Genomic DNA, 13,839 nt, shown 5'->3' with positions numbered 1-13,839 from the left:
GCAGCTAGACCGCACAATGGCCTGTTTCAGCTGCACAAACAGAGCTCTTTGTACAAACACAGGCGCTCATTGTTGCTTTCAGCAGGCTGTCAACAATAAAAGCAGCTCAGGTGAGCCGCCACAAATGGAGTCCAAAGACCGCCAAATAACAGGAAAGAGTCCATTTGGGTTCACAGTTTTAGACTTTAGATGGCTTTCGTCAGAATGACATTTGTAAAATGAAATACTAAAAACAACACAGTTGAGACGGTATTGTTTGGAAAGCAGAGGCGGAGGTTTAAAAAAAACATGTATCAGGGATACTGATGTTCGTAACAAAGAACTGAAATGTTTGTTCCAAAATGCTAATCAAAAAAAGACTCTCACTCACCACATTAAAGTGTAACTGAACAAAGAAAAAAATCAAAAAAAGTTTCATCCATGAGCAATGAATTGCAGCATTAATCAAGTCAATACATTCAGGAGTTGCTGGCTTGCTTGTTCAAAATGTAATTTCAAAATGTGCTCGGCATAAAGCCACTTGTGGCTCCGGTGGGAGCTGTGAGCGTTGTGATGAATTGCCTCAAGTGATGTCACTTGAGTCAGTGTCGGTTGGGGCCGAAGACTACAAGCTTTAAAAGTTTAGATTAATCTGGAGGTGTGGCTTTTAATAGAAGTGTTTACCGGACCTCTGTAGCGAGCTGCTCCTCTCTGCAGCAGGCTACAGGCTCCAGGTGACATTAGCCGCTACCTGCATAACACACCCCCATCTACGACCAGACTGAGTTGCATTGTGGTCAATGTAGGCGCCAGGTTTTTGACAAGGAGGAAGAACGTGTGGAATTTAAAAAAGATGATATCTCTGGTTCTGCTGCATCGATTTGATCATGTTTTAAACGGTCTATCATGACTCCAACTGTGTTATAGGTGTGCACAACTCCTTTAATACATTCAATGATATTGAAAACGGATACGTTCTATATTCGATCATTTAGAATCTCTTTAGAATTATTACATCATAGGACGCATTTTCTTTTTCCCTGAACAGAAATGCAACAAATCTTTGCACCTGTAGTATAATAAAGTAAATATAACAGACTCTTATGTAATCTACTAGTTATTATCAGGAACAGGAAGAGATTCATATTTATAGCATGTGCTCACCAATGCATGGAATATGAGAACTTATTGAATATGATACCGCACTGATTCTTTTCTGCAACAGCCAAGAATAAAAAATAAAAAAAAAGAAACGCTTTAGCCAAGCAGAATTCCACAATGAAGACACTTTTCATTCACTATTGACTTGTTTTTATAGCGGGCTAAATTGCCTCAGGCATTGAGCGAGGGGAACATTACACTGCTGTTTGTCTCCGAAGCCAAAAGACCTTTTAAATGAGCTCTTCAGTCTTTTATGGCTCTGCGGATTAAGACTTCCGGGACAAAATGAAAAGCACGTATATATATCTGCCGGCTTCAGGCCACATGTGTCGGCGAGCCGGATCTGCTCAGCAATTGTATTTTATTTATTTTTTAATTATTTTGAATAAGCACGGCTTTTTGTCACAGCCGGATGCTTCGCTTTCATCCGTCACAGTTTGCGGCGAAGCCCAGCAGAACCACTGGGAATGAGCTACACTTAAAACAAGCTGAGGTCTGAATGTGTGCAGCAGTGGGGAGTAACACTTTAAGAAAGGTCAGCTTATGACAAGAGCTTATGAAAAGAATTTTAGCTTTAAGAACAAAACATGCTTACGTGCGACACCGTGGCTCCAGACATGTTTATCTCTCATGCTGAGGGTTGTGTTATTGGTTATGTTTGGCCTTTTTAAAACGTGTTTCCTTTGGCTCCAGTAGTTTTCCATTCAACTGTCTGAAGCGGAGGAGAGGGTTTACTTCACTGATGTGTCACTGTCACTACACACCGCACGACTCCTAGAAGCATCGCACAGTTTCAATCGTGTAGGGAAAGTATTGAAAGTACTTACAATTAAAAGTGGATAATGCGCCTTATGCACAAATGCAATGATAATATTCCTGACATATGTGTGAAATGCAATGTTCTTAAAGGTACTTTTTTTTACACTATATTTGAACACATTAATAAGGCCCTTTGGAAAGATGTGAATTGTACGAATATGAATCACGTTTGTATTACATTTACAACTATATTCATTAGACATGGGCGTCATACAAGGAAAAGGACTTATTGCTCTACAACAGAAGAACTCTAATGTACCAAGTATGAAGAAAAGTTAGGAAATATGTCAATGGAGAAGATGAATTATATAAGGACGGGTACAGGATGTGTGCATGTGTAATATATGCCTGGTCAGAGATTTCGTATATATTTGTGTTATGTTCAAATTCAAAACAGACATATATATATATATATATATATATATATATATATATATATATATATGTATATATATATATATATATATATATACATATATATATATATACATATATATATATATATATATATACTGTATGTCATGAGCGAATCACCTGATATGACATCCTGTTTGGTGCAGTGTGTGTGTGAGGGATTTGAAAATAAGTCAGACAAAAGTGTCTGCAGGTGTTTGTGTGGCATAAACCACAACCAGTGCAGTTCCTTCAAACGGCCACTTGAGGCTCTGACAGCGAGTCAAATCCCCAGAGACCTCCATGTTGACATGACCAGCTTCACAGCCTGGTACAATAAACAGTGTTGGTCTCTACAGCTTAAATTGGATCTCCAGGTGATGTGGTGGTTCATGTTTACACTTTAGCTTCTATATTTATCTCTTTAAACTGTTGTCACTGATGAATCAGCTTGACATCCTGGATTCATCCTTCAAACACATGTTGTAGACCTTTCTGTCTGCTGCTCTCTGAAACTTACGAGAATTTGATAATATTTCCACAGTGAGCTCAGTTTGTGACAGTGTGGGCTCCATGGTGAAGGGCCAATTCAATTGAACCTAAACGACGTCGACATAGAGAAAGAAATCCAACCAACCGGTGTGTTGATAGATGCATTTATTGAACATGGAACACTTAACATGCTTACACTAAACAAGAAGTCAGCAAAACAAAATCCATGCTCATCCTCAGGCAACAGCTGCCAAAACAACAACGATGCATGACGGGTATAAATGACGACACGACAACGGGATGAGCGTCATGGTGTGTTGTCAGTGGCGACGCTGTGAAGGATGTTTGGAGACGCTGAGTTCGTGAGAAGAAGAAAAAAGATAATCCCCCCCCCCCCCCCAAAAAAAGGTCCTCGCTGCTTCAGATGCACTTGAGCAGGTAGGAGTTGCAGTTGGCTCCTCTGCCGCAGTCACAGAGCTTCCCGATGCGAGGCCCGAACTTCATGGCGCACCGGTCACCCATCCCACACTGAGGGAGAGGGGGGGGGGGGGGGGGAAGTTACTCACACGTATACAGTCAGGTACTTTGCAAAAACTCCAGAAAGTGCAGTGATGTTTGGCAACGTCGTAATGTATATCCCTGTATTTTATATTCCCTTCATGTGATTTGTGTTAATGTGAGGTGACAGAAAGACACATTCTAGCACAGGCCTCACCATTAATGACCCCCCCCCCCCCCCCCCCCCCTCTCTAATTAGAGCTGGGCAGCGATATCTTGATTACTCTGTAATTGCATCGAGTGAAAGACCGTTGTTGGCATTTTCTGGTTCACTTTTAATTACCGGCCCGTGTATCTTTTGCTAACCGGCTTAATTAAACATCAGTGGAGTTTTGTTCAACGGATCACTAAATTACATTCTGCCTTTCAGTACCAGGAAATGCATTGAAGGTGCATTAAGAGCCGCGTCACAAGAATAAAGAGAATAAAGTGAAGTTACCAGTGCGATGCTTCCTCTTTTCTCCGTGGAGGGAATCCGGTTACTACGCATCCTGCCCAGCAGAGCCTCCAGCGCTTCCATCTGTCAGAAAGCAAGGAGACAGCGTCAAACCAGAGCATGTGCATCTTATTAACTCCCAAATGTCCCCCTTAAGTATCACATGTATCATCTGTAACTCTTCATTGAAGATAAGACACCTTTAAACCCAAGATGGTTGGGTGTTTTTCATCGCGAAAGTAAACATTCCAGATGTCTTGTTCATCATTTCCCCACCGGATACATTCGGTTCACTTGGAGTTAACACAATGTTGTGTGGGTTTGAACATGAACAGGCTGCACTGAGTTTTAAAAGGTTTGTCAGTGAATGTTTTCAATAAAAGTGCATGTGTCTCTGTGAGAATAGTGGTGAATAAAACATAAAAAAATACACATTTAGATGTTTATTTGATCACTTTGTCTTTTTGTTCCCATAGATCTCTCCTAAATTCACCAAAAGTTACCATCAGATAATGCCTCAGTTGCATATTTAAACATAACATTTTAGGAAACTTGTAATACAATAAAGAAATGGTCTTAATGTGAGTAATGAACTGTAGAAGTTTCATGCTGATATCTAGTAGTTATTTTGTTTGACTCTTCTCATCTGTAGTGTCTTCCTATTAAAACACGAATTTAAGTTATTTGAAATCTTTTCTGCACGTTCTGTATATTTCCTCTAAAGCTATGAACTAAATAACAGGAAGCATTTTATTTCCCTACAAAATGAAAATAAACGATGAAATGTTGACACACATCTTTGGAAAAAAACCCTCAAAATAAGGTTATTTATTCCGCGAAAGTTTAGGGAAACGTGACCGACGTGTCGTCAGTGATTCCTCCATAAGCTAACGTCAGTGCAGCTCTCCACATACTGACCAGGTCTCTGTCTGCGGCCGGCTCGGGTTTGTCCACTCCGAAGTCCTCTGCGGAGACCTCCTGGGACGACTGGCCGCGACACATGACGCACAGCAGGCCGACAAACAGCAGTCCGCGGAGCATCCCGGAGCTGTCCATGGTGCTGGTCCCGGTGGTGGGTGGAGGAAGAGGAGGAGGAGGAGGCGGATCAGGACTGGAGAAGAAGAAGAAGAAGAAGAAGAAGAGGGGTCGCAGCAGGTCCACTGGAGATTCTCCCTCCACCCACCGGACCTGCATGCTCTCTTATACGGACCCGTTAAGCCCCGCCCGAGAGGCCACATGCAGGACTCACAGTCTGCAGAGGTGGACGAACCCAACAACACTCCTGTTGTATTATCTGTTTACAGTTAGAACGTATGAACACGTAGAGCTGCTCACATCAGAGTTCATATGAAACACAGGCGACACCTGGTCACGTGACATGGCCTTAAATTAGGTTTTCACTCTTTATTAACCTTATTAACACCTTAAAGCGCCAAAAAAGCTCATTAAAACACCATCATTTGTTACAATGAATTCATTATGTATCCGCCTAAAGTCACACAAAACAACCTGTCATCATTGTTAATGAGTTAATCAGTGTTAACTAATAAGCATCACCGTGAAAACTCATACTTACATCAATACACTTATTTTTTGTATTACAAGTTTTCTGCAAATGTATATAGAAATATGCAAATTAGGCATATTGAAACACAAGTATGTTATTTTGCACAGATTTCCATAAAATAAATGAGAACTTTGGATAAAGCCAGGTTCAAAATGATCGTTTCATTTTCTTGACACATTTCAGAAGTAATACAACTACATAATTAAGAAACTACGGTCAACAGCCTTAAGAAAATCTATTTCCTCCATGTTTTAATTAATAGCATGTAGTATAAATCATCTTATGAATGAGGTGTGAACAAACCCCTCTGTAGAAAGCTTCAGAACATAGAGAGGAGGGAACGTGTAAAGTTTGGAGTATGTAAGAGGTTCAAACTACTTTAAAGAATGAACTCATAAGACATTACCATGAAACTTCACCTTCAGCTCATGAGGCATTGTTTGGTGAGGGGCGGGGCTTACAGAAGGGTCGATTATATCTTGACAATGTAATTATAATCTGATTGCCCAATTTGTAAAGATGGAATCTGGTCTGATTATAGCTACTTCTTTGTTGTAATCTGAAGACTTAATCTAAATGAGAATGTAATCTATTTCTAAACACTGAACCTCCTCTAATGAAACATTTGTCATGAGTTCAATCCGCCCCAGATCATGTTAAATAAAGTCCAGTTAACTGTTCAACTCAATTGTTTCCATGATGTTGATTTCATTCATGTTTATTGTTAGTTATATATTTAATGTAAACGTGTTTTAAATTAAATATGTAATGTTTGAAGATAAATCTGTGCAATCTGCCTGTAAACGGTGATGAAGAAGTCAGTTGATGAAGACGTGATGTGGCGAAATGAAACTCCTTATTTATTATTAATAAAATAAAACCTCCTCATGCACTTAAAGTCACATTTTGATGCTCTTTGTCTGCTTTTAATGGTGCCGATTGAGTCAGAAGAGTTTAACTGACACATCCACATAATTATTTTCTTTTTTATTGCAATTTAAGAAATTATATAGATACAAAAAATTATAATTCAAATAAAAATGTTTAAATCATTTGTTTAGCTTAAGTTTAAAAATATATAAATTGAAGTTTCAGTTGCTTTTTGAGTTGAAATAAAACAAATAAATATAGAATATAAAATAATAATCAACTAAACAGAGGTGATAGAAAAAATAAATAAATGATTACATAAATACATTTTTATTTTTATTTTGTATTGCATTTGAAGAAATTCTACAGAGCATACGAAAACAAAAGTTTTAAATTAAGTTTTTCTAAATTAAATAAAATTAATTAAAACAATAAAATAAAGTAGCTGATTACATAAATACATAATTATTTTTCGAATTATCCTTTTGGTTGTTTTTGATTGTTTGTCCTCCATCTTTGACTAATCTACTAAATCATTTTTAAATCCAGATTACTTTTCATTCACTGAGCTTTTAGTATGTTGGCCCCCGTGAAGGTCCTCGGACCACCGTTTGGAAACCGGCGCCAGGCTCGCGTCTCTCTCGGCCAGCAGGGGTCGCTGCGCCTGCAGTTTTGCCCGCCCTGGAGGCCGCAGAGCTCCGTTTCCTGAAACGCATACTTCAGGATTAGGAAGAACACACCCAGTGACATCAGTGAGCTTTGAAGAAGAAGAAGAAGAAGAAGAAGAAAAAGTCTCCAGTCAAGCTGCGCAGAGGAGGAACTACAGGGCCGAGAGGTCCTCCGCGGGTTTCTGTCGCTGTTTAGTGCTTTTGTTTTATTTATTTAAAGCTGCGGAGAGTGTGGGAACCAAAGTGTCCAAGCCGTGCGTAAACTTTTAGCTGCTGTTGTGTTGTACTGAAGCGGAGCGCGGAGCGCAGAGAGGAGGATGTCAACTTCTGACGAGACAGACGGGCTCCGGCCGAGATATGGCTGTAAGTGTTTCTTCTTCTTGTGCTCACCTTGAGATGCCAGGCGGGCGGCTTCAACCCCTTTACCTCCACAGCTCCCGGATCCGCGCTCTGCTTCATGCAAACGCTCCCAAAACTTCAGCAAAGTTGTGTCTCACGAGGCGCTCGCAGTCTTTGATTTCATTTCTGACAGCATGGTTGCAGCTTAATTATGACTTCCGCGTTTTTATTCTAATACAGCGCGGGGTGGAGAAGGAAAGAGGCCTGCTTCTGGAGTTGACGCAACTTTTTACTCTTTTTTTTTTTTTTTTTTTTTTAACTCCCAAGTACTCCAAGTTACATGTACTTTGTGCCAAATATTGAAAACAAGGCAGAATATTCTAAATGTAGAAGTTTTGTATTTCAGTTCTGAATAAAAAAAGAAATACTCAAAAACCACCGCCCATGGATTTAAAGAAACGCATCTAAATGACTGTGGGAGCAAAGTTGATAGAAAATGTGTACTTTAATCCTCCATCTTTCATTTGGATTGCACAGTACCACTTTACACTCCTTTTTATACAGCACATAATGGAAAACAAGACGTATTTTGCATAGTTGGCACGTCTTAATTTATTTACTTTTGAGGATTTTTGAGGTAAAGTTAAGTTTGTCAAGTTTCCACAGTGGGAGATCTTAGTTCAAATCAGGATTTACCTGTTGATGCGTGGCCCGAGCTCTCCCACCTCAGATGGGACAGGAGGCTGAAATGCCCCCCCCCCCCCCCCCCCCCCCTCAGTGGGGAACATTTCTCTGCAGGCGCTCCACTCTGTGCAGTCTCGCGGCCCCCTAACCACTCCCCCCTGCATTGTTTTTTTGTGTTTTCAGTGTATTAATAAGCACGCAGACAAAGCCGTGCCCTCATCATTCAGCCACAATGAGCTCATGTGTTAACCGGCCACTAATGAATGAGGCTGGTATCCTTTGTAAAACACCTCCTGTGTATATATGAGGAGCTTTGGAGAGGGGGGGGGGGGGGCTGGATGGAAAGTTTCTCCTGGTTGTGCAACCAGGAAGAAGTCAATAAACAGCTGTTTTCTCTCTTCAATTACTCTTTCTGCTCTTTGGGTGTAAACTCAGCCGTATGTCTCTTACGTCGCTTGCATCCATTCCTGTTTTTCCCCCCCCCCCCCCCCCCCCCCCAGCCGTCCTGGATGGCGTGGAGCGGCTCACGGCGGAGGAGATGGACGAGCAGCGGCAGCAGAACATGGCCTACGAGTACCTGTGTCACCTGGAGGAGGCCAAACGGTAAGAGCTGGAGGACGGTCAGGCCCCGGCGAGCTGGCCGGAGCTCTGCAGGGCGCTGAAACCTTCAGGGGACAGATTTTTAGGTTTCTTTTGACATCCAGGTGTATTCTGCCGGTCAGTGAAGTGAACGTCAGTGTGATTGTTATTGTACAGATGCAGCTGAGGGAGGAAACGCTCCTCTTGGCGAGGCTGGTTGTAACACGGAGTCTAAAACGTGCTGAAAGTTGGCATTGAGATCACTTAGTCTGTGAGTCAATTGCCTAAAGAAGCTTAGTCCCGCCCCTTCCGGTGTCCCCATAGGACCTCATTTTGGAAGAAATATGTACGGAAGTCAACGGCAAGAGACAAGTATTTTTTTTTGTTCCAATTTGAATTGAGTCATGAATTAGACACAATGATGTTTGTCAATTTAAAAGATCATTTTGCAAATCATGAAAGTCTCTTCTCTCACGATGTACAGCACCAATATAGGCGTTAGCTTGTCCTACTAGCTAGGTGGCTAACTTAGCTACGTTCCACGCACGAATGGGACGTTAACTCATCGGATGTGTTTTCATCCAGAGACTCTTTTTGCCAGCCTGGAAGCGAAAGAACAACTGAGACTCGTTTGTTGGTGTGAGAACATCAGTTTTATGACCAAATGAGACTTTCTTGACTTGCAAATTTGTCTTTTAAATTTACAAATAATTATTTGTATCTCACCGTTGACTACCGTATGTATTTTTTACAAAACAAGGTCCCATGGTGGTCAACAGGAAGGGGCGGGACTTTGCGAGGAGATACAATAATTCTAATAAGGTTTCCTGTGATGTTTCTTTATATTCAGCCAAACTTTTATCATTTGTGAAGAAGTAGTTGAGGGGTTTTACTTTGTACACACACACACACACACACACACACACACACACACACACACACTGTGTGTGTTCTGAGCATGTTCACAGCTGTGTCTGTGGTATCTGTCAGTGACTCTGGGTTGGAACCTCTCTGCCGGGCTCACAGCTTCAAAAGAGGAAGGATTGTGCGAGACAGGAAGTGACTCGGTCGCTCAGTTGATTTGAGTATTTCCCACTGTTGCCACAGAAAACCACAGTTGTCATAGCAACCTGTTCCGGTGTATGTGTGTGACACTGCCGGAGTCCGTGCTGCTGCTGCGATGCTGCACGCTGCTCTGATTAGTCACAGAAAAAAAAAAAAATAGCTGAGTGTGAGTTTTCCCGGCTTGTTTCACCTGCTCTGTCGTTATCATCTGTCTGTTGATCTCCAGGAAATTCCTGGAATTCCATTTTCCCTCCACCTGACACTCCTACCTCAGTTTGTGCTCTCGTTTGAAATTAATTTAAAAAAGAAAACAAAGTGACAGAATGTCTCTAAACTCTGAGGAGAGTTGACACCAAAGTAAAAGCGTAAAACACTCTCTCCTCTCAGGTTCTTCATGTTCATGATTCACCGGTGTCAGACAGGCTCCCCCTCAAGGAATGTGTGTGTCAGGGTGGAAACACAGTGAGCCAATGCTGATTTCACTTTGCTCAATGAAAGTACACGGGTCATAGAATTATGTTTCGACAGGCTAATGGCTACTGAGTTAGCATTCTTATGGCTAAGTGCATAAGTAGTAGTGGGGGTAAAAGGGGGGGGGGAGCAATAATCATGTTCATCCTTAAAACAAGCCATCATAAGTCAATCTTATTTAGAACCAAAATATATAACCATTACTTATAAATATCAACACTAGTCATGTTTTCATTCAATTGTCGAGCTCATTTTAAGAGAACTTTTGAAATGCTGCAAAGAAAAGAAAACGTAAATGTGATTAAGTTTCCGTCAGCTGGTTTGGAGCGATTTAACTCGGGCATCTACGAGAGAAAAGTAGAGAGAGGTTTACAGGAATTTGTTTGGTTTTAGTTAGACAAAGGCTCGAGCGAGCGAGAAAACTTATTTTTGCAAGTTTTAATCAAATTTTGCAGTTTCCATACAGCTTTTTTTTAATACAAAATGAGAAATGGGAAAAGTGTGATTCATTAGCACATCCAATATTGACTTTTGAGCTGTTCGTCAGCATCAAACTAGCAGCAGAGTGTGTAAATCTTCATTTGAATCTTCATTACTGGGTTCTTTTGGGCCGACAGCGGTTTTTATATGTGTGCGTGATTACTTTTTATTGTTGTTCATTACAACAAACACACAAACTTTCTATGTATTGTTGCTTTAGTCTTCGCCTCTTTTTAGGTAGCGGCATTTAAAAAACAAAAATTGTCTGATGTTACTATTTTTAAGTTACAAAACATACAAAGGTCGCGGAGGAATATGGCATGAATAGAAACCACAAAATGAATAAAAAGCTGAGAATTAGTAGTAGTAGTAGTATTAGCAGCAGCAGCAGTAGTAGTATTAGTAATAGCAGCAGTAGTATCAGTAGTAGTATTAGTAGTAGTAGTAGTAGCAGCTATTGTAGTAGTATTAGCAGTAGTAGTATTAGCAGTATTAGTAGTAGTAGTAGCAGCAGTAGTAGTATTAGCAGTAGTAGCATTAACTTTCTCGTGGTGGACATAGATGTCCTGTTATTAGACAGTAAGACATGTTTGAGAAAACATTTGTGTCAGGAGGGGAACACCTGAGCCTGCAGGGGAACGCCTGGGGGGGGGTTTGAAGGAATGCTGGGAGTGTGTGTCCATGCATACTGGTATGATGGGAATGCCTCTGACAGGTGCACAGCAGGGTGTGTGAGAGCACACCTGTGTGCAGCTGCAGGAACGCATTGTGGCTCCGTCACTGTTAAAATGACTGATGACTACACACTCTCTCTTTCTCTCAGCAGACAGATGCAAACTCTGTGTTATCACTCTCATTTTCATGTTGCCATCAAGCTGACGAGGCTGTCACGCCATATTTGAATGCTCTGCGATCTGTTCTGTCTCTTTATTGCTTTTTCAATATGAGATGTGTGCTTCAGGTTATGGGGCGGGCTGGTCTGATCCAGCATTTGTAGCAATACCTACGAAAGAAACCGCTAGAACACACACCGGGTTGGTGGAGGTGGATGGGTCCAACAGACGGTGATCTTTCATTCATCGTGTCTGCGGTTATTTCAACCCAAACGACGATCTTTTCCTAACCTTATCCTGAGTGGTTGTGTTGCCTAAACCTAACCGAGTGGTTTTGTTGCCTAAACCTGAGTGGTTGTGTTGCCTAAACCTAACCGAGTGGTTTTGTTGCCTAAACCTAACTGAGTGGTTTTGTTGCTTAAACCTAACTGAGAGGTTTTGTTGCCTAAACCTAACTGAGAGGTTTTGTTGCCTAAACCTAACTGAGAGGTTTTGTTGCCTAAACCTAACTGAGAGGTTTTGTTGCCTAAACCTAACTGAGAGGTTTTGTTGCCTAAACCTAACTGAGAGGTTTTGTTGCCTAAACCTAACTGAGTGGTTTTGTTGCCTAAACCTAACTGAGAGGTTTTGTTGCCTAAACCTAACTGAGTGGTTTTGTTGCCTAAACCTAACTGAGTGGTTTTGTTGCCTAAACCTAACTGAGAAGTTTTGTTGCCTAAACCTAACTGAGAAGTTTTGTTGCCTAAACCTAACTGAGAAGTTTTGTTGCCTAAACCTAACTGTGAGTGGTTGTGTTGCCTAAACCTAACCAAGTGGTTTTGTTGCCTAAACCTAACTGTGAGTGGTTTTGTTGCCTAAACCTAACTGAGCTGTTTTGTTGCTCGAAAAAGTAAAAACTCACCCCAAAAAAATCCCCCTTTTTAATTGGGGGGAAAATAAGGAAGAAACCAATTAATCTGTTAATATTATTTTGGGTTAATTGCTAATTTGTTTAATCTATAATGTTTTCAAATTGCTGGTTTTGTCCGACCAACAAAAAAGCTACAAAGTGTCACATGGAGGAAGCTGGAATCATGATAAACGACTCATCGATTACCATTAATTGTCAGTACTGTCTCTTTAAGATCAGTTGGATTCATTGATGTGTATCCTCTTCTCAAACTGACCTTCTATCTTTGTGCATTGGACTGTGTTTCTGTGTTCGCTGTCTGTGGGAATGCAGTCGGACATGTTCTCCTGACGATTAATCTGTTTATTGATCCGTGCTCGCTGCTGCACATTCCCTCCTCCACCGCCGTCGGTGCACAACAGACCGTCTCAGGTAGTCTCGCCGTGGATTCGCCCGCGCTACTGTACGTCACACGTACAACAGTCAGGATGTCGTGAGCGCTTCGCCGCCTCTGCCTCTGTGCAGGTGATGGTTTTGATTCCACAGGTGAACCAGATTCCTCCCACACCTGACAGCAGAGTGAAAGTGAACCGGAGCGTCAGAGGGAGGAGAGGAGAGAGTCTGTGACAGTACAGAGGAGCTCAGGAGATGTTGAACTCTTCATCATATATCTGTCAACTGCTGAGCACATATAGAAAACCTGCAGGCCATGTTCCTTTAAGAGGAGAGGAGGAAATAATGGGGGGGGGGGGGGGGGGTTTGATTGTGTGACCTGGTCCGTCTGGTGGAGCAGCATCACTGGACCCACTGGTTCACTGATGTCACCGCATTTTACGAATCACAATGAACTTATTTAACTTGCTGAATGAATGAATTAACATTTTGCTTAAAAAAAAGACGTCTGGAAGGGTGAACGCAAATTTGGCAAGAAAAACTGGATGTCATGCTCATATTTATACATTTACTCTATTATTTGTCTTCACCCACTTTGTCATTATATCCAAATTACTGATGATTATTTATATAATAAAAACCTCAATGTGTAAATATTTCGTGAAGGCACCAATAGTCAACTCTACAATTTCGATATCGAGGTATTTGGTCAGAAATATTGTGAAACTAACGACCTTAAGGAACTAGTTCCAGTGTGTTTGTGTTGAGCTCCTCCTCCTCCTCCTCCCTCCTCCCGACCACAGCTGGAGGAGTCCTTGTGTAGACGGTGCTAAACAATGTGAGGTGCTGTGATGAGTAGAGGGAGACAGTGATGTGATGTAGGATAAGTAGAGTCTGTCTCTAGAGTCTGTCTCTCTACCTGGTCACTGATGGTCTTCCTCCGTCACTGTGGGGACACCATACAGAGCTCTGTGTGTGTTTTCTTTGTTTTTTCTGAGAGGGTGGTTCACATTCAGGTCTGGAGTTAAAACGCTGTCTAATTAGTGTTTTGTGTAATTTCTTTAAATGACAGGGTTCACTGTTATCATGAAATTTCCTCAAAGTTTAAGGATTTGAGGGAAAATATATGCACTTTTGTAAATTGATGGTCTTGAAAGTACTTA

At 41.3% G+C, this 13,839-nt stretch overlaps 2 protein-coding genes across 4 annotated transcripts in view; one reads left to right on the top strand and one right to left on the bottom strand.

Moving 5' to 3' along the window:
- Nucleotides 1–2,992: 2,992 nt before the first annotated feature.
- Nucleotides 2,993–7,522, bottom strand: cartl (cocaine- and amphetamine-regulated transcript-like). 3 transcript variants are annotated; one of them, XM_068724394.1, is made up of 5 exons: nt 7,334–7,522; nt 6,830–6,980; nt 4,757–4,949; nt 3,842–3,922; nt 2,993–3,372 (listed from the first exon to the last, which is right to left on the bottom strand). In XM_068724394.1, the coding sequence occupies exons 3-5, from the start codon at nt 4,892–4,894 to the stop codon at nt 3,265–3,267; spliced, it is 327 nt and encodes a 108-aa protein (XP_068580495.1). In that variant the 5' UTR covers nt 4,895–4,949; nt 6,830–6,980; nt 7,334–7,522; the 3' UTR covers nt 2,993–3,264. The 3 variants fall into 3 exon arrangements, with proteins under 3 accessions (XP_068580495.1, XP_068580496.1, XP_068580494.1); XM_068724395.1 differs by lacking the exon at nt 6,830–6,980; XM_068724393.1 differs by lacking the exons at nt 6,830–6,980; nt 7,334–7,522 and having other exon boundaries at nt 4,757–5,266.
- iqgap1 (IQ motif containing GTPase activating protein 1) overlaps nt 6,994–13,839 on the top strand; it is a 42,683-nt gene continuing 35,837 nt past the window's right edge. Inside the window, exons 1-2 of the mRNA XM_068724392.1 lie at nt 6,994–7,306; nt 8,467–8,569. Coding sequence (XP_068580493.1) covers nt 7,261–7,306; nt 8,467–8,569 — 149 coding nt within the window. The 5' untranslated portion in view covers nt 6,994–7,260. The remainder of the gene's footprint in view (nt 7,307–8,466; nt 8,570–13,839) is intronic.

This window comes from Cebidichthys violaceus, unplaced genomic scaffold (assembly GCF_023349555.1).
Source record: "Cebidichthys violaceus isolate CVI_PGR_0920_01 unplaced genomic scaffold, fCebVio1.0.p SCAF_30, whole genome shotgun sequence".
Taxonomy (NCBI): Eukaryota; Metazoa; Chordata; class Actinopteri; order Perciformes; family Stichaeidae; genus Cebidichthys; species Cebidichthys violaceus.
This window is presented reverse-complemented; position numbering and strand designations above follow the sequence as displayed.

Coding starts and splice junctions, on each gene's coding strand:
- cartl (XM_068724393.1), bottom strand. CDS start 5,032: ATGCAGGTCCGGTGGGTGGAGGGAGAATCTCCAGTGGACCTGCTGCGA. Junction 3,923..4,756: donor CGGCCGCAGACAGAGACCTG/GTCAGTATGTGG, acceptor GCTTTCTGACAG/ATGGAAGCGCTGGAGGCTCT. Junction 3,373..3,841: donor AAAGAGGAAGCATCGCACTG/GTAACTTCACTT, acceptor CCTCTCCCTCAG/TGTGGGATGGGTGACCGGTG.